The 19,139-nt window shown below is 49.2% G+C and overlaps 1 protein-coding gene across 1 annotated transcript; it reads right to left on the bottom strand.

Annotated features, from left to right (window-relative positions):
- Positions 1-261: 261 nt before the first annotated feature.
- ITGA2B (integrin subunit alpha 2b) lies at positions 262-18,094 on the bottom strand. The gene is made up of 30 exons (XM_007531817.3): positions 17,828-18,094; positions 15,309-15,430; positions 15,124-15,221; positions 14,858-15,023; positions 14,464-14,513; positions 14,345-14,390; positions 14,117-14,245; positions 13,771-13,818; positions 13,563-13,606; positions 13,385-13,438; positions 13,217-13,269; positions 12,828-13,039; positions 8,781-8,963; positions 8,508-8,553; positions 8,305-8,409; positions 8,156-8,211; positions 7,912-8,063; positions 7,628-7,753; positions 7,216-7,283; positions 6,906-7,053; positions 4,713-4,805; positions 4,372-4,451; positions 3,973-4,053; positions 3,767-3,863; positions 3,479-3,631; positions 3,246-3,365; positions 2,741-2,854; positions 2,459-2,560; positions 2,165-2,281; positions 262-670 (listed from the first exon to the last, which is right to left on the bottom strand). Exons 1-30 carry the CDS (start codon positions 18,013-18,015, stop codon positions 614-616), a joined length of 3,108 nt encoding a protein of 1,035 aa, XP_007531879.1. The 5' UTR covers positions 18,016-18,094; the 3' UTR covers positions 262-613.
- Between the last annotated feature and the right edge of the window lie 1,045 nt (positions 18,095-19,139).

Genomic DNA, 19,139 nt, shown 5'->3' with positions numbered 1-19,139 from the left:
ATTTTTTACCAGGCCACCACTCAGCTCTGGCTTATGGTGGTGGGAAGTCTGAACCAGTGACTTTGTAGCCTTAGGCATGAAAGTCTTTTGCATAGCTATTATGCTATCTCCCAAGCTCTTTTTATTTATTTATTAATTTTGTAACCATAGTACTGCTCAGCTCTTGCTTATAGTGGTGCTGGGGATTGAACCTGTGTTCTCTAAGCCTCAGACATTGGAAGTATGAAAGTCTTTTGCATATTCACTATGCTATTGCCCCAGCCCACTACTCACGCTTCTCTTTATTTTTAGTTATTTTTAAAATAATTTTATTGGAAAGGTAATGGTTTAATTATTGACTCATGGGAAACTCACACTCTGTGGGCCCTAGATTCCCATTCCAAGCATAACTATTCTCCTCTGACCCCAAGAAAAGGTAGCAAAAGGGGGTGAGGGTTGGTAGAGCTTAGCCTCTGTATTGGTCATCAGGGAAGGGGGCTGTCCAGCTCAGCTGGGAGAAGAGGCACCAAGAAGTATGTATAGAAGAATTTATGGGTAACCAGAATTTTCAGGCCACTCATTAGAGAAGGGACAGAGCAGCCACTCACTGGCAGCACACAGCAAGGCTGCATCATCACTCCTCATCTTCATCTTCTTCCAAGGGTGGCCGGTTCCGCTTGAAGAAGCCAACCTGGGGTACACAGAGGTTAGGAACAGATCTTAATGGGTTTTTTTTATTTATTTATTTTCCTTTTGTTGCCCTTGTTGTTTATTGTTGTTGGTGGATAGGACAGAGAGAAATGGACAGAAGAGGGGAAGACAAAGAGGGGGAGAGAAAGACAGACACATGCAGACCCGCTTCACTGCCTGTGAAGCGACTGCCCTGCAGGTAGAGCCAGGGCTCGAACCAGATTCCTTATGCCGGCACTTAGACTTCATACCATGTACGCTTAACCCACTGAGCCACCGTCAGGCTCCCAGATCTTTTTTGTTTCTCTGTTTGTTTTTGTTTCCGGATCCCAGATCTTAATGATTCTCCAGAACAGTGGAGGAAGTATATTAGAAACCAGCCAAAGTGGTCCAGGAAGTGTCACAGTGGATAAAGCATTAGATTCTCAACCATGAGGCCCCAAGTTCAATCCCTGGCAGCACATGTACCAGAGTGATGTCTGGTTCTTTCTCTCTCTCTCCTCTTATCTTTCCCATAAATAAATAAATAAATAAATAAGTTGTTTTAAAAAATGAAAAGAAACCAGCCAACTACATACTCTGCCCGCACAATAGACTACACTGTATACACAAAGGGAGGCCTTGCCCATGTAGAGAGAATGCACATAATAAGTTTTAATTTGGTTTTCGTCTTTTTCTTCTTTACATTTATTTATTTATTTTTAAAATATTTATTTATTTTTGTTGCCCCTGTTGTTGTTTTTTGTTGTTGTGGTGGTTATTATTGTTGTCATTGTTGTTGGATAGGACAGAGAGAAATGGAGAGAGGAGGGGAAGACAGAGGGGGAGAGAAAGATAGACACCTGCAGACCTGCTTCACCACCTGTGAAGCAACTCCCCTGCAGGTGGAGAGCCAGGGACTCCAACCAGGATCCTTATGCTGGTCCTTGGCGCTTTGCGCCATCTGCGCTTAACCCGCGGCGCTACCGCCAGACTCGCTATTTATTTTATTTTTTTACCAGTGTCTTTCTTGATCGGTTTTGATTTGTGGTGGTAACAGACTGAAACTGGGACCTCTAGGCTGGGGATATAGCATAATGGTTATGCAAACTGTCATGCTTGAGGCTTGGAGGTCTCAGGTTCAATTCCCCCATCACTATAAGTCAGAGCTGAGCAGTGCTCTGGTTAAAAAAAGAAAAAGAAGGGGGTCGGGTGGATCAGACCTGGAACACCCACTTCATGGGGAAGGACAGACCCAGGAAGAAGTGAACCCTGCTCTCTCTAGCACCCCGTGAATTCCCAAAGGTAGGAAAGGCTCTAAAGGCCTTCAGATTTCAGGCTCCTGGGGGCCTGTGCCCCAGAAGAGGTCCTCTGAGGAATGACACTCCGATAGTGATACAGATTGATGGGCCCTAGGCCACCTATGCAGGTGCTCTCTGTCCCCCTTGTGAAGTAGGGCAAGGCAAAGCCTGTGCCCATTTGGTCACCCCCACCATTCCGTTCCTTCACACCTTACCTTCCACATGGCCAGGATCATGAGTGTGAGCAACAGTAGGCCACCCAGAACGCCTACCAGCACCCACCAGATTGGAACGTCCCTCTCCTCCAAGACACGGAGCAGCAGTGTCCGCACCTGAGGGCAAACATGTGTCTCCTCAGCCACCCAAAGACTGCCATCCGTAGGCTGCAGGCGCCCACGGCCAGGTCAGTGCCCGCCAGCAGCCCCTGGATAGCCCCCCACCCCACGCCCCTCTTCCGCCTCAGGGCAGGAACACTGGGGAAGACCACTGATTGATTGCTCCACACTAACCACGGCTTCCCCGCTGGGCAGGCTGAGGGCGGGCACCGTGTAGGGAAAGGAGGAGACGTTGAACCAGGCTTGCGACTGCAGCACAAACTGATCCAGGGGCCTCTGGGTTGGACGAGGGGAAAAGCCTTTTAGGCGCAGTTTACAGGTTGCCGGATCCCAGCCGCAGGTCCCCTTTTATCTGGGGAAGCCCACCCCAGGCCTGCTTCGCCAGCTCCTCCCGCCCCCAGTCCTGCCCACCCGCCGAAGCCCCGCCCCCTCCCGGCGGGGCCCCGCCCCGCCCACCTGGCGGAGGGTGGGCAGCCACAGGAGCGCCAGCACGGTGACCATGGCCCGCTGCCCGCGCGCCATCTCCTGCAGCTCGCACTGCACCACAGTGCACTGCGCCGAGTCGCAACTCTGGGTGGGGGCGGGGGGTTTACATCATCAGTCCCCAGCCCCTTCGGACTTACCACCCCTTCCCCCAAGGACCCATGGAGGGTTCGGGGTCGAGATGTTTGGTCTTCCCCTGAGGAAGGATCTCAGATCCAAGCTACAGAGCATCAGGGAGACGGCGGGAAGAAGGGGGTGTTCATCATCATGGTGTTCGGTACTCTTTACAGCCCAGCTTTGACGGTTATTCATTTTTCTGTAATGTTCGCCTCCAGCCCCCCACCTTCCCCACAATACCAGCACAATCCTTCACATTCACAGGAGTACTCCCTGGGGCCCAGCTAGCCCACATCACACCCTCTACCTCGGTCCCTGGGCCCCAGGGAGGCCCTAGCAGGAGGCCACAGGGCCTGCTCACCACAAGAACTGGATCCTGGAGCCCAGAGGGCTGCTTCTGCTGGAAGGCATGTCTGCGCTCCCTCTTGTGGTGGGCAGGGAGAGCAGAAGTCGGGCTGGGGGTGGGCGGCCTCCAGTCCAGCTGGGGAGGAAAAGAGCCGCTGGATCCTCACCCCCACCTTCTCCCTACCCTCCAGAGGCACCCCAGTGGGGGACTCACTCACAGCTCTTTCTCCCCTGCCCCCAGGTTCTCACCTTGAGGGGGTTGGGAGAGGGCTGTGGGGAGCACTGAAGGCCCCCCTGTGGCTGTATATCCAGGATGTAAAGCAGATCTGAGGACCCTGACTGGCCAGGGAGCTGCAGGTGGAGATGAAGGCCACTTACAGAACCAGGCCCCTTGTTGTATAGCTGTGGTAGTAGTGGTAACAGGATATTAGGTGGCTCAGCACCCAGCTCCCAGGTCCTAAGACTCTCCCAGCCCCCCCCTCCCCCCCCCCCCCCCCCCCCCGCCCGCCAGCCAAGGGCTCAGAGGCTCCTTCCTACTTCATAGGTGTGCTCCACTTTTGGGCCCCAGTTTTCTGTGCTGTTTTCTCCGTTGCCTTCTTCTGCTGCTACCACCAGAGAGGCTGGAAAGGAGTTCCTGCAGGCACCCAAGCTCCAGTGAATCTGAGTTCTTTGCTTGCTGTGGGGGTTCTCCCAGGGCCCCTGAAACTTAGACCCCCATCTCCTTTGTCCGCCCCTTCTCTCACCCACGCAGCTCCACTTGGGCCCCTGCCCGCACAGGCACAGCCAGCAGCAACTTCTTACTGTTTGGATTCTGGCTGTTCTTGCTGGAGGGGTGGGGGTGGGGCGGAGAAGGAGAATCAGGTGAGAGACACCAGTAAACCCCAGGACTTTCTGGGGGCAGACTTCCAGAGGCTGCAGAAACACTGACTCTACACACAGCACAGCACAGCACAGCACAGCACAGCACAGCACAGCACAGCACAGCACAGCACACTAAAGTCAGCCCTAGAACTCTGTGATTCAGAAACAAGTCTCAGAGGGAGAGGGAACCAGAAGCTCTGCACGGAAGGCACTGAGTATCTCTGCTTCTGGCTCAGTAGAGAAAGGTTGATGGGGTGGGGGGACTGCTCCCCTATCCCTACCTCCTGATCTGCATCCGGAAGGACACTTGATCCCCAACTTCTTCCAGGTTCCCCACACTCACCAGCATTGTAATTCCTATCTGAAAGACAGGGAAGAGCCAGGGTCACTGCCCAAATGCCCCTTCTGGACAGCTGGGTCCTGAATATGACCTCCTTGTCCCCCAGGATCACCATTAGTACCTCCATTTTACTCTGAAGCCCACTGGGAGAGGGAGTCACTCATATTAGAACATGTCCCTGAGGAGTGAGGAGCCAGGACTCCAGCCCAGAGCTGACTGTGAGCCCAGGCCACAATGCCTGGGTGTCTGCAAGGCACTCCATCCTCATCCCCATCTTCTCACCTGGGCATTCTTCTTCATGGGGTTCCCCAGCTCACACATCACCACCTTCGTTTCATTCTCCTTCTTCTGGTTACAGATGAGACGTTCAAAGCCCTTCAGGAAGTTCAAAAAGGTAGTTACAGAGCTTTCCATACATATTTATTTTTCTGTTTTATTTGATAAGACAGAAATTGAGAGGGTAGTGGGAAATAAAGAGGGAGAAAGACACTTGCAGCACTGCTTCATTGCTAATGAAACTTTTTCCTTACAGGTGGGAAATGGGGCTTCTGGAAAGTAGTCACTGCCCAGCCCCCTCCATACATTTTTACATTCCCTGGGGAAGTCTGGGAAAGATTCATTCATAGGGTGGACTCAGGGGTATGGATTTCTTGGGGTGAGCATTCAAGGGACTGCCATGTTCTACTTTATATACTTTTCCCCTTCTTTTTCTTTCTTTCTTTCTTTCTTCTTTTTTCTTTTTTATTACCTCCCAGGTTCAATCCCCTGCAGCACCATAAGCCAAAGTTGAGCAGTGCTCTGGTGAAAGAAGGGAAATGAGAAGGGGGGGGGGGAAATTACCCTTGTGGGTGGGGGTGGGGGAGAATACAGGTCCTGGAAAAGGATGACAGAGAACCTAGTGGGGGTTGTATTGTTATGCTGAAAACTAAGAAATGTTATGCTTTTACAAACTATTGTATTTACTGTCAACTGTAAAACATTAATCCTCCAATAAAGAAATTTTTTAAATGACCCTTATTTTTTAGACAGATAGATAGATAGAGACCAGAACACTGTTCAACTTTGGCTTATGGCTTTGCTGAAGATTGAACCTGGGACTTCAGTGACTTAGGCACAAAAGTTTTTTGCATAGCCATTATTCTGTTTCCCCAGCCTCTATTTTATATTTTAAGCAACTGTTCTTTAGTATTTTGTTTATTTTGGTTAGAGAAAGAGAGATTGAAGGGCAAAGAAAGAGAGAGAGGCCTGTAGCACTGCTTTATCGCTCGTGAAGTTTTCCCCTGCAGGTGGGGGCTGGGGGCTTAAACCCAGGCATTACCAAGTGTATCAGCACCAGATCCCAACTCCCCCTGCCCCATACTGGAGCACTCTCATCCCTGGCTTATGGTGGTGCTGGGAATTAAACTTGGGACTTTTGGTGCCCTCAGACATGAAAGCCTTTTTGTATAATCACTAAGCTCTATCTCTCCAGCCTTATTTTAAATATTTCTCTTATTTATTTATTTATTTATTTTAACCAGAGCACTGCTCAACTCTGGCTTATCGTGGTGCTGGAGATTGAACTAGGATTTTGTTTCCTCAGGCATGAAAATCTTTTTCATAACCACTATGCTACCTCCCCAGTCCTATTTTATTGTTACTGTTTGCAAAGTATGGTCCTATTGTTATCAACTACATTATCATCATCAAGTACAATGAACATATAGCTGTAAGTATCTGTTGATGCTGAGAAAAAAAGTCTGGGAGGAAACCTAAATGGTAACAGAGGTTCCTGCTAACGTTTAGTTTGATATGGATTTCTTAAATTTTTGTGCCACTAGCAAGTGCTTGCTCCTCACCCAACTCTTTTTTTTATTGTTGTTATTTATGTCATCGTTGTTAGATAGGACAGAGAGAAATGGAGAGAGGAGGAGAAGACAGAGGAGGGAGAGAAAGACAGACACCTGCAGACCTGCTTCACCGCCTGTGAAGCGACTCCCCTGCAGGTGGGGAGCTGGGGGCTCGAACCGGGATCTTTCCACTAGTTCTTGCATTTTACACCAATTTTTTTTTTTTTAAATAATTACATGTGGCCTGGGAGGTGGCACATTGTTGAATCCCAAGCATGCAGGTCTGAGTTGGATCCCCAGAATGGCATGTGGCAGAGGGATGCTTTGATTCTCTTCTCTCTTTCTCTCTCTCTCTCTTTAGATTTTATTTTTATTTACTAATGAGAAAGATAGGAGGAGAGAGAACCAGACATCACTCTGGTACATGTGCTGCCAGTGACTGAACTTGGGACCTCATGCTGGAGAGTCCAGTGCTTTACCCACTGTGCCACCTCCCAGACCACTCCTTCTTTCTCTCTCATAAATAAATAAATAAAAATTTTAAATAATTACAACTTTTACAGCAAAGCATGACCGAAATGGGAGCTGTCATGTTGGAAATTGAGAATCAAGGTACCTCCTAGGAATGCCCATGCTGGGGCCTCACCTCCATGTTGCCGAAGGCCTGCATGTAGTGGGCACCTGGGGGCAGGTGTACCACCAGCTCAGCCTCATAGGCCCCTTCACCCTCGTTGGCTGCATTCACCTGCAGCTGTAGCACATTGTCAGCTCCAATCATGAGTGGTGAGCCAGTTCTGTAAGGAGGAAGCAGTAAAGCCAAGAAGGCCAGGTCCAGACCCAGCATTTTTGGGGAAAGACAGGGGCTTAAAATAGAGTATCAGGTGACTAGGACCCAAGCAGAAAGGGGGTGCCTTGGGGCAGGCAGGGCCAGGATAGGGAAGAGCAGGTCTCCTTACACATTGGCAGTGAGCTCAAGCTGGGGTATACACAGGTCATCATCTCCGCAGTCCAGGATGATTCGGGTCTGGAGTGGGTACATTGGGTACACTGTGAGGGTAACTTGGGTACACATGTGTCATATCAGCCTTAGGGAACTAGCAGGTCTAAGTATGAAAAGGACATGGGTGATGACTCTGATTTGCCACAGGGTTTGGGCCAATGTTAGGCTTTTGGTGGTGACATCAGAGTCTATGAGTTGGCATCAGCACGTGGGGTTTACTCTAAGGCTTAGATGTGTGGTTTTCATTAGGGTTTAGAGTGGTATCACAGACTAGAGGTGTCATTGAGGTTTGAAGGTTCGCATACAGACTTGGACCCCTGACTTGCTGGGGTCCTTTACCCGCCCTGCTCGCCCTGGCCCAGCCCCACCTGCTCCTGGACATGTGTGTCTCCATGTAGCACAAGAGCAGAGGTTAGTCCATTTTTCTCAGGCTGTAGGGACACGTCGACACTCAGCACAATGGGGCTCAGCTTGTCCCGGAAGTCGGCCTCATCCTAGAGAGGGGACAAAAGACAGGTCATCTTGCTCCCACATACCCTTCCATGAGTGTCTATCTGCCAGCCTCCAGCCCTGCAGATCTCAGACCATTCCCCTCTGCTGGATGAACCAGCTTTACACACCCAGCCCTGCCCATCCCCAAACTTTGTCATACTCGGAGGAAGGCTGTGGTGTTGTGGCAGATGGATTTGCTCCGTCCCCCCAGATCCAGGTGCAGGGTGGTGCTGGACTGCTGAGAGATTAGCAGTAGCGCTCTTCGGCCCTGGCGGGTCTTTAGCTGGTCCAGCTGCAGCTCAGCATCTAGAACTGGTGGGGGTGGGGAATTCGGGGTACGTGAGGATCACCCTAGCCAGCCTCCTAGGGAGCCAGGTCCATCTCCTTGACCACATGTTACTCACGCAGACATTGAGGAATGTTGTGCCCTGTGACTCCCACACACATCTGTATGTTAAAGCTGCAAAGACACGAGTGGGATGCAGCATCTGAACCCCCAGTCCCATCTCACCTGATTCCTGAGCCCACAGGGCACATGCCACCACCTCCTCACCAGCTCACTGGTGTGTTGGTCTGGCTCAGCTTACAGTTCTTCACAGCAGGGTTCAGTGAATCTTGGACCAGCAGCTTCACAGTGGCCATCACCACAGGCTGAGCTCTGGTTGGGTACAGGAGGCTCGCCATTATGGACCCTTGGCCAGGTCACCTCTGAGAATATGTGCCCCACCCTTCCGCACCCAGGAATCCAGTGCTCACCTGTACACAGCCACCTTACTAACCCCATAGGCTCCCACCAGCAGATCTACACACAGGGAAGGGGGTGACGATTAGCAATTAGATAGGGCATGGAGGCCTCCACACCACCTCCCCCACTGGAGATACCTCCTGCCCCCACTTCATTCTATACCCATAGAGGAATCACAGCTCTTGGGGGGACACCAGATCAGGTACAGGCCCTTGGCTATGTCAGCTCTTCCAGCTAATGTCCAGTGGCCCTTCTTGTCTAGCTAGGAGGCTGTCTGGGGGCACCTGGGTATCCGTTGTCATCGATGTCTGTGGCACCTCGAAGGGAGAAGCCAAAGCCAGAGCCTGCAGGAAAGGGACTGTCCAGAACCTGGGAGGGCCGTGAGCTGAGCCCCTCACTCTGACCCAGGAACACCAGAACTTGGCCTTGACCACTGGGACCCCCATAGGGGGCAGCCACTGCCACATCTGAAAGGACAAGAGAGAGGAAATTGCTATTGGTTATTCGGCCTCTCCAAGTGGTCCTGTAAAACTTCTCTGAGCTACTTCTCTGGGTAGACCTTAGGGGACCAGGAGAGAGGAGACAGCAGAGTCAAGGAGACAGCTGCCGTGCCCTTCAGAAGCTTATAATGAGGTAGGAAAGAGACCCACTAAGGAGGACTTGTACAAAAAAATTTAATAACCTTCACTATCTGCTAAGAATAATACATTGATAAGATTGCACTTAATCATGCAAATCAAGTTTTTTTTTAATTTTTTTTATTAATGAGAGAACCAGAGCATAACTCTAGTACATGCTCTGCCAGAGATCAAACTCCAGACCTCATGCATGAGAGTTCAACATTTTATCTACTGTGCTACCTCCTTGACTGCATATAAATTAAGTATTATTTTCATTTTATATGAGAATATTGAGTACCAGAAGATTAAAGAGAAATCAAACAGTGAATGCACTTTTCCCAGGGGATGTTCACTGTATTCCATGTCTACTTAGAGCCACACAATAGACTAGTCACCACTACTATCTCTTTCTAAAATATTTATTTATGAGAGGAGTGGAGAGAGAGAGAACCAAAGTATTACTCTGCCATATATGATGCCAGGGATCAACCCTAAGACCTAATGCTTACAAGTCCAATGCTTTATCTACTGTGTCACCTCCTTCTTTTTAAAAATCTTGGGTTGGGACAATAGCATACTTGTTATGCAAAAAGATTTTCATGCCTGAGGCTCTGAGGTCTCAGATTCAATTCCAGAACCACTATAAAACAGAGCTGAACAGTGCTCTGGAAAAAAGGAGGAGAAAGAGGAAGAGGAAGAGAGAAGCTGAAGAGGAGGAGGAAGAGGAAGAAGAGGAGGAGGAGGAGGAGGAAAGAAACAAATATAGCTGTTGCCTTGGAGGTAGCACTGTGGATAAAATGTTAGGCTCTCAGGTATGATGTCCCAAGTTCAATCCCCAGCATCTCATGTGGCAGAGTGCTGGCTCTGGCTTTGGCTCTCTCTACCTCTCTCTCACTGTTTTCCCCTCATTAATAAAGCTTGTGACCTGGGAGGTGGCACAGAGGCTAAAGTGTTGGACTTGAAAACATGAGGTCCTGTGTTTGACCCCCAGCATTGTAAACTAGAGTTATGTTTTGGTTCTCTCTCTCCCTCCCTCCCTCACTCTCTCTTGTTAATAAACAAATAAAATAAAATAAATACACTAAGTAAATAAAGTTTTTAGGTCCAGGAGGTGGTGTAGTGGATAAAGTGTTGAACTCTCAAGCATGAGTTGGACTCTCTCTCTCCTTAGTTCAATCCCCAACAGCACAAGTACCCAAGTGATGTCTGATTTTTCTCTCTCTCCTCTTATCCCTCTCATTAATAAATAAGTAAAATATTAAAAATAAAAATTAAAGCTTTTAAAATTGTTTTTAAAAATAAGTTATTTCTTTATTCATGAGAAAGATAGGAGAGAGAGAAAGAACCAGACATCACTCTGGTACATGTGCTGCCAGGGATCTAACTCAGGACCTCATAGTTGAGAATCCAATGCCTTATCCACTGTGTCACCTCCCTGGCCACTTAAAATTCTTTCTTGAGCCTGGGAAGTGGCAAGCAGATAAAGTATCCAATTTGTGTGCATGAGGTTCCAAGTTCAACCCCTGACCCTGCATGCTCTAATTCTCTCATTATCATTCATAAATAAATCTTAAAGTTTTTTTTTTCTCTTTCTGATCAAGCTACAAACAGTTTATCTAAAAAAGAACCACTTTGACCATAGTCTGGTCCCCAAGTCCTAGGTCTCCAATCTCTTGACCTTTTGTTTCTTTATCTCTTCACGTATTTCCTGATCACAGAGTTTTTTTTTTTTTTTTGCCATATCCTCAGTTATCTTGCTTTGTGGCCAGTCTTGGGCCAGCCTGGCCAGCCCCTGCCAGATTGGTGTTTCATAAATTCTTGCTTTCCAGTTATCCCCAGTGCCCTCTATGCTGCCCAGCAGTCCTACAGGTTTTTCTGCTGAGAACCTTCTCCCAATCTGCTTTATGCCTATCTCAAACTTTCTCCATTCTGCCACTTAGCTCTTGAGTGGGTATCTTCCTTCTTTCACCCTACTGCTATGTATGTATCCCATCTCTGTGTCCCCAGGACATCATAGGAACCACCCTCTAACCCATTCTCCATTTTTACACAAGCACCTTTTCCTCCAAATTTAACTTCTTATTCTTCCAAATGAAAATAATCTTCCCTTGACTTTAATTTCCTTTCAATGATCAACTTTTCTCTTTGGACTGGTTGAGAGTCAGTATACATTGGCTGCCTCCAGTTCTTTGCCTTCATTCCCGTCTTGCCTTATGGCATTCTGGCATCTGTCCTCGTCCAGTTCTAAATTGGTTCTTTTCTTTATATTTTATTTATTTATTTATTAATGAGAAATGATAGGAGAGAGAAAGAACCAGACATCATTCTGGTACATGTGCTGCCGGGGATTGAACTCAGGACCTCATGCTCGTGAGTCCAGTCCCTTAGCCACTGCACTACCTCCTGGACCACCTAGATTGGTTCTTGTCACTGTCATCAATGATCTCCTTATTGCTGAGTCTCATATATACTTTTCTAGTATCATCATACTGTACCTCTTAGCAGCCTCTTGAGCCACTAAACCCTTTTTCTGCTTAAAGCTTTCCCTTTGAATTCTAAGCCATAGGTCTCCTGATTTGCCTCCTAACTCTCTGGACATGCTGTCTACTTTCTGACTCACTTCCACTGGGATCCTCTAAATGTTCTTGCTCCCCAAGCCTCTTCCCATATTTCAGCTTCCATTCCCTACCTCACCATCCATTAGACTTCATTGAGGTCTGGTGTGGAAGTGAAGGAAGTCACATACAACAGTCCTCTAAACACATCTGCCTAATGCTTGCTCTCTCTCTCTCTCTCTCCTACTGCTCAGCTTTGGTTTATGGTGGTGTGAGGGACTGAACCTAGGACTTTGGAGCCTCAGGAATGAGAGTCTCTTTGCATAACCATTATGCTGTTTACCCCTGCCCATGCTACCAAGCTCTTCAGACTCAGAAAAGTCTAGAGATGGACTGCTGGTCTCCATTTCATCCTCCCCAGACCTGCTGCATGGCCTGAGTTCTGGGCAGTGAAAGATACTATCAGCCATCAAATCCATTCTCTCCTCCAGCCCCACGTCCACTCACCTCTCCTTTAAAAAATTATTATTTTTATTTATTTGATAGAGACAGCCATAAATTTAGACAAAGGGGAAGATAGAGAGGGAGAGAGACAGAGAGAGACACCTGCAACACTGCTTTACCACTCTTAAGCTTTCCTCCTGCAGGTGGGGACCAGGGGCTTGAACTGAGGTCCTTGCACATTGTAACATGTGTTCAACCAGGTATGCCACCACCCAGCTCCTCCACTCACCTCTCAGATTCTAATAATCTAAGTACTCAACATCTAGGAAATTATCATCTTTAACTCTACTGTCCCAACCCACATTCAACTGCAAACTAGTACAAAAATATCATAGCTAGTCTCCTTAAACTCTGTTTTTTCCCACTCAGCAGTAAGCATTTAAACCACTTGTAGTGGACTGAGGAGATAGCATCGAGGTTATGCAAAAGATTTTCATGCCTGAGGCTCTGAGGTCCCAGGTTCAATCCCTGGCACCACTACAAACCCGAGTTGAGCTGTACTCTGGTCTCTCTCTCTGTATCTCTCATTAAAGGAAAATTAATCAAATTTTTAAAAGCCCTTCCGAATTTCGTCTCACGCAGGTCTATCTCTGCTCCTGTTGAGGATGTTAACCTCTGGGCAGCAACTGGAAATTATTATCTCTTCCCTCACCATTGTAGCCATCCCGGTTGAGATCGCCTAGGGGTGCAATGGCCGAACCAAACCGTCCATAGAGTTGAGTGCCGGTCAGCAGGAGGCTGGGAGCACCCAGGACGTGGGGGCCCCGCGACTGCAGGAACAAATACACGCGCCCCACCTCGGCCAGCTTTCGGTTGGCACGGTGCTCCATGAACAGTGGCGCCCCCACCAGCAGGTCGTGCCTCCTGCAGGCCAGAGCAGAAGTTATAGGGGGTTGGGCTGGGAAGGTGCTGCAACTAACCCAAAGCTCCCCCCCCCCGGCCCCCCACCTGCTTGGTGCTGCCCGCGGGGGTCACACGGGAGTTAGAAAAGGAGGTTGAAGGCCTGCGGGACGGATAGGAGTGGGGCACACTCTTCCTTACCCGTCCCCGTTGACATCAGTGACAGCCACCGAGTGCCCAAAATATGAAGCCACCTGCGGGAACACAGGCGAACCTTCTCTAACACGTGGCCCTCTACAGCCTGAAGAACGTGCTCGCACCGTAAACCTCCATCCTACGCCACCCACACGGAAACCCGGCCGACCTCACCTGCTCTCCATGCAGCCGGTACAACATCTTGTAGTTGGAGTTCAAAACTTCCACCTGTGCGGACAGCAGGAGCTAGTCACTCTGGCCCCGGCCCCTCACTCCAGGAAAGGGCAGGGCAGAGGTGGGGTTGGAGTGTGCTAGGACTAGGGCTGGGGGCTTCGGGATGCTGCTAACTCACCGCTCCCAGGGTCCAGCTCCAAGTGGGGGCGCTGAAGACATACTCTGGGGAGAGCCAGTCCACAGAATGAAGACCTTCCAATTTACCCAGCTTCGCCCTGCCACCACCCCACCTCCGCACCCAGAGGAGATTTCGGTTCTGGCCTTGGCAGTGCTCTTCCCCAGGCAGGGCTTCCCAGCCTCCGCCCCTGGCTAAGCGGGTTTCTTGCCTGTGGTGCTGACATCCCCGTCGAAGTCGCCCACGGCCACCGAGTACCCTAAAGACACAGAGCTCATTAGTGTCCGGGAGGGAGAAAAAGGCAGAGACTTGGAGACCACCCGAGCAAACCCCGCATGTGTGGATGGGGAAACTGAGGCCACCGAGAGAAGACTGCTGTGCAGTCTCTCTGCTCTAAGCTGCGCAGCGGGAAGGGCGCGGTGGGAGCTGCAGGTGCAGGGGGAGCAGCGGAAGCCGAGGGCAGCGTTGCCTGAGGCGCTGGGCCGGCGCGCAGGGGCTGGCGTGGGGGCGCTCCCGCAGCAGGCAGTACTGGGACTCCGAGCAGGGAGCCGGTGTACCCAGGTAGCCGTCGAAGTACTCTGAGTATCTGTTGTCGTTGGTGATGCGCTGGGTGGACAGGAACCACAGGAGGGTGCCGGGGCGGTAAGTCGAGACAATATCGGCAATTGGAGCCCGCGCCAGGAGACCTAGGGCGCGAGGATGCAGGTGTGTGGCGAGCTGCAAGGGTCTCCCCCGGCAGCCAGAGGCCGGGGGCGGGGGGGGGGGCGGTGTATAGATAGACGTACCTCTGAAGTAATAGCCGCCAGGGGCCCCGAGCACCAACTCTCCATTCTGAAAGGGAAGCCCCGTGGTGAGAGGCGTGCGGCTGGGGAGTTGTCCCCTAGCCGCACAAGCTGCTACTTGCCTGAGTGACTGCAGAGCTGAAGCCCACTTCGCAGTAGCGCAGGTCTTTGCCTGGAAGCAAGGGGGCGGGGCGGTGAGGGGCGGGGCCTAGGGGCGGGGATGTGAGGGGCGGCAGGCTTGGAGGGGGCCTTGGGGCGCTGCTGCGTTGAAAGTGGGGTCCTTTGGGTCCATACTCCCAGAGGGTTAAATAATAGGAGAGCTATCAGGGGAGGGGATGGGATACAGAGTTCTGGTGGTGGGAATTGTGTGGAGTTGTATCCCTCTTATCCTATGGTTTTGTCAATGTTTCCTTTTTATAAATAAAGAAAGTTGGGTCTTAGGGTGCCAGAAGGAGTAGGTTAGGGCTGCGCGAACAGTCGCGAGTAGGCGGAGCCAAAGCGGAGAGCGGCGCTCACTATATGGATTGTCCTCATAAAACCAGCTCATGGTGTTGGCCCGGCAGGGCGAGTACTCGGCCCGACTCCCGTTCTGGAGTTGAGCAACGTAGCAGCCACCTACGGGCGTCTTCTCAGCTTCTTCCATTTTTTCTATCACGTTCCAGTGCTGCCAGGGGGCGCAGGCCTGAGGCAGGGCCATAGAAGAGTGGGAAAGGAGCCCAGGACTCGCCCCCCACACTATGTGCCCCTGTGCCCCACCCCACCCCCTGTTCCACGGTGCACACCACGATTTTGTCCTTCCAGCTGACCACGGATGCCCCCAGTCCTTGCTGGGTCTTGAAGGTTTGGAAAGTCTGGGAGCCTGCTTCTCGGGTCTCATCATCTGGAAGGTACAAGGAGGGGTAGGACGCTAAAAACAGGAGTCCCATACACCCCAGCCCCTCCCTTTTCCGTGTTGTGTTTGACTTACTCAAGTTAAACGGCAGCAAGTTGCACTTGTCGCCCTTGGCTCTCCAAGGGCACAGGAACACACCACCAGTTTCTACCCCTTTGGGGCCAAGGGTTCGCGGGGCGCCCACCACTATGGCCACACTATGTAGGAAAATGAGATGATCATGACCTGGGTACTCCAGGCCCCGGTGCCCTCATTGTAAGCACTAATAGGAAGGGTGGTGTGCTTGGTGGAGGAAATTGGCTTCTCTCAAAAAAGATTTCACAGATTGAGGCAGGGAAGTGGCATAGTGTATAAGCACTGGGCTTAATAAGAGCATGAGGTCCTGAGTTTCATCCCCAGCATGGGATGCTTGGATCGACCTTCTCGTGGTGCATCCCGTGAGTACCCATTCATTGGGGAAACTGACGATCCTTCCTAGCCGACTGAATCCACATGGATCCCAGTCACTTTCAAAGCCAGGAACAAGCAGCTCCTGACAGCTTTCAACCTGACGCTGTTGACTGGCTACGGAAGAAGGGCAAACGCTAGAAGAAGAAGATCCCCAGCATTGCATGTGCCAGAGTGATACTGCTGTTCTAATAAGTTTTTTTTTTTTTTACATGAGCCAGAGTGGGGCTCTGCTTCTTTCTAACAAATTTATTATTGTTGTTTTTTCTTTATTTTCTTTTGTTGCCCTTGTTGTTTTATTGTTGTAGTTATTATTGATGTTGTTGTTGGATAGGACAGAGAGAAATGGAGAGATAAAGGGAAGACAGAGAGGGAGAGAGAAAGACAGACACCTGCAGACCTGCTTCACCGCTTCTCTAATAAGTATCTTTAAAGAGCGTGATCTCACAAGTCATGGAGGCCAACCTCTTCATAAGGCTGTGGACACAGTAAACCAGAAGTTAGAGATAAAGCTGTGACTATCACTACATTTGGTTTGACTTGACTAGGAGGAGTTAGCTATCTTACTTGGGAGGGGAGAATATCCTTATAAAACCCAATCTTGTTATTTCAACATATGTATGTCATATATATATATATATATGTACATATATATATATATACACACACACATATATATCTCCAGAGAACTGCTTAGCTCAGTTTTTTAAAAATGTTTATTTATTCCCTTTTGTTGCCCTTGTTGTTTTAGTTATTATAGTTGTTGTTATTGATGTCGTCGTTGTTGGATAGCACAGAGAAATGGAGAGAGGAGGGGAGACAGAGAGGGGGAGAGAAAGATAGACACCTGCAGACCTGCTTCACCACTTGTGAATTGACTCCCCTGCAGGTGGGGAGCCGGGGCCTCGAACCTGGATCCTTATGCTGGTCCTTGTGGTTTGCACCACCCACACTTAACCTGCTGAGCTACCTCCCAACTCCCCCTTAGCTCAGTCTTATGGTGATGCTAGGGACTGAACCAGAGACCTTAATGCGTATTAGGCATTAAAGTCTCTTATACAGCCATTATGCTATCTCCCTCCAACACTGATTCTTTTCCAGTATTACTTAGGGGAATGATGTAGAAAAATGTGAATGGGAACCATTTTAGTTTCATAAAACCATAGAAGACATTTGCTCTGCCACTTGAAAGTGTGCTGCTTTGTTATGTATGCCACCCAGGTTCTAGCCTCACCCCACCATACTGAAGGAAGCTTTGGTGCACTTTCTCTGCCTCTATCTAAAAAAAAGAAGATGGCTGGGGAGACAGCATAATGGTTATGCAAAAGACTTTCATACCTGAGGTTCTAAGGTCTCAGGTCCAATCCCCAGCACCACCGTAAGCCAGAGCTGAGCAGTGCACTGGTATTTGTGTTTCTCTATATCTCTCTCATTAAAATAGAATAGAGGGAGTCGGTCGGTAGCGCAGCGGGTTAAGCACAGGTGGCGCAAAGAACAAGGACCGGAGTAAGGATCCTGGTTCAAGCCTCTGTCTTCCCACCTGCAGGGGAATTGCTTCACAAGTAGTGAAGCAGTTTTGCAGGTGTCTGTCTTTCTCCCTCCCCCCCCATCTTCCCCTCCTCTCTCCATTTCTCTGTCCCATCTAACGACGACAACATCAATAACAACAATAACTACAACAACAATAAAAAACAAGGGCAACAAAAAGGGAAAAATAAATTAAAAATTAAAATATATAAACTAGAATATTAAAAAAATTAAAGAATAATTTTTAAAAGAGAAAAGTACTCCTCTCTGTATTTTAAGGGATAATGATGCAATAGGCTATACAACTGACCCTTTGGAAAAATGCATCAGCTTTTGTCTTCCTTTTGCTTTGGGGTTCAGTGCCCATCTTCCCTGTCATAATCCTCCTTACTAACCTCACCCAGGAAAGTACCTGCCCAGTATTCCTAGAAAGTACTCACAGTGAAGACCCTGGAACTCACTTTGCTCACCGTCTATCACAGGTGAGGAACTTGAGGCCCACAGGAGCAGTGATGGTAGAAGAATCCTTTCTCCTGGTTTATAGTGGTACTGGGAAGTGAACCTGGTACCTTGGAGCCTCAGAATCCTTTCTCCTAATACCCAAACTTCCCAAGGCTTACCTCCCAGGTTTGTCCTTATAGAAGTCCAGCGAGAATCCAAAATGGCTGCCATTGGGACCTGTGTAGGTGGTGAGCTGCACTGGGTCCAGGTTGAGGGCCCAGGTTAGAGGTGCTATTCCAGATCCCAAGAGCAGTTGCAACCACTCCAGAGGCCAGAGAACATGAAGTGGATATAAAGTTCTAGCCATCTTCCTTCTCCCATAATCTCCAAAGCAGGAATGGACCAGAGCCTTCTTTTAGTTTTCACCACAGGAAGTGTTCTGTATCAATTTTCTTTTTCCTTATCACCCACTTGCTGCTAGGAAGAAGCTGAGGTCATCCTGGGGGTGCATGCTTAAGACTGAAAGTCATGACTCCTCCCATTTCCTGAGCAGTTCATCACCAAGCCCTGCTGATTCTTTCTGCCTTTCACCACACCACATTAGCCTAAGTCACCATCACTTTCTGCTTGGGATAGTGCAATCATAAACAAATTAGCATATATACTTTTACTCTCAAACAACTGCTCAGTTCTCCTCCCGACACAGGCTGACTATACTGCTGTGGCTTGTCTTGGTCAGAGGTGGGGTAAGCAGTAAGGAAGCTGCTGCTCTCTGGTAAGACCTGATACTGGTGTATCCTCTTAGAGAAGGGTCATATCTATTTCCTCTTCTAGGAGGTTTTGGGTAACTTCAATCAGCCATATTGGCACAGCTCTTTTTTCATCTTAGGCCAAGTGTCACTGCTCCTAACTTTTTTTTTTCTTTTTTCAGATGTGGGGGGAAGGGGAAACAGAGAGAATGAAATGACAAGCACTAGTTTCTTCCAATGCTGTGGGAGGTTGAACCTGAGTCATGCTCATGGCAAAGCACCACACTATCCAAGTGAGCTGCCTAACTCAGGTCACTTAATGTGGCCATAGCAATGTTGCCGGTGGTGGAGAAGGGATGGCGAGTGAATCGTAGCCTGAAGGGCAAGGCAATAAGAATAAGGAATTATTTCAGGGGCTGGGTGGTGGTGCACCTGGTTGAGTGCACATGTTGCAATGTGCAAGGACCCAGGTTTGAGTCCCTGGTCCCCACCTGCAGGAGGAAAGCTTCACGAGTGGTGAAGCAGGGCTGCAGGTGTTTGTCTCTCTTCCTCTCTATTTCTGGCTGTCTCTATCCAATAAGTAAATAAAGATAATAAAATGTAAAAAAAGAAAAAAAAAGGAATTATTCCAGGGTATTCTGGTTCACAGGTTCTGAGATCAGGCATCAGAAATTTAGCCCTCACTTATTTATTTTTTTAATATTTATTTATTTATTTAATCTCTTTTGGTGCCCTTGTTGTA

This window comes from Erinaceus europaeus, chromosome 12 (genome assembly GCF_950295315.1).
Source record: "Erinaceus europaeus chromosome 12, mEriEur2.1, whole genome shotgun sequence".
Lineage (NCBI taxonomy): Eukaryota > Metazoa > Chordata > Mammalia > Eulipotyphla > Erinaceidae > Erinaceus > Erinaceus europaeus.
This window is presented reverse-complemented; position numbering and strand designations above follow the sequence as displayed.

Bases quoted from the DNA above. Each gene is read 5' to 3' on its own strand.
- ITGA2B (XM_007531817.3), bottom strand. From the start codon at position 18,015: ATGGCTAGAACTTTATATCCACTTCATGTTCTCTGGCCTCTGGAGTGG. The intron at 15,431-17,827 runs GTAAGCCTTGGG...TTTCCTACATAG, and splicing joins TATAAGGACAAACCTGGGAG to TGTGGCCATAGTGGTGGGCG. The intron at 671-2,164 runs GTAAGGTGTGAA...TGTGTACCCCAG, and splicing joins TGATCCTGGCCATGTGGAAG to GTTGGCTTCTTCAAGCGGAA.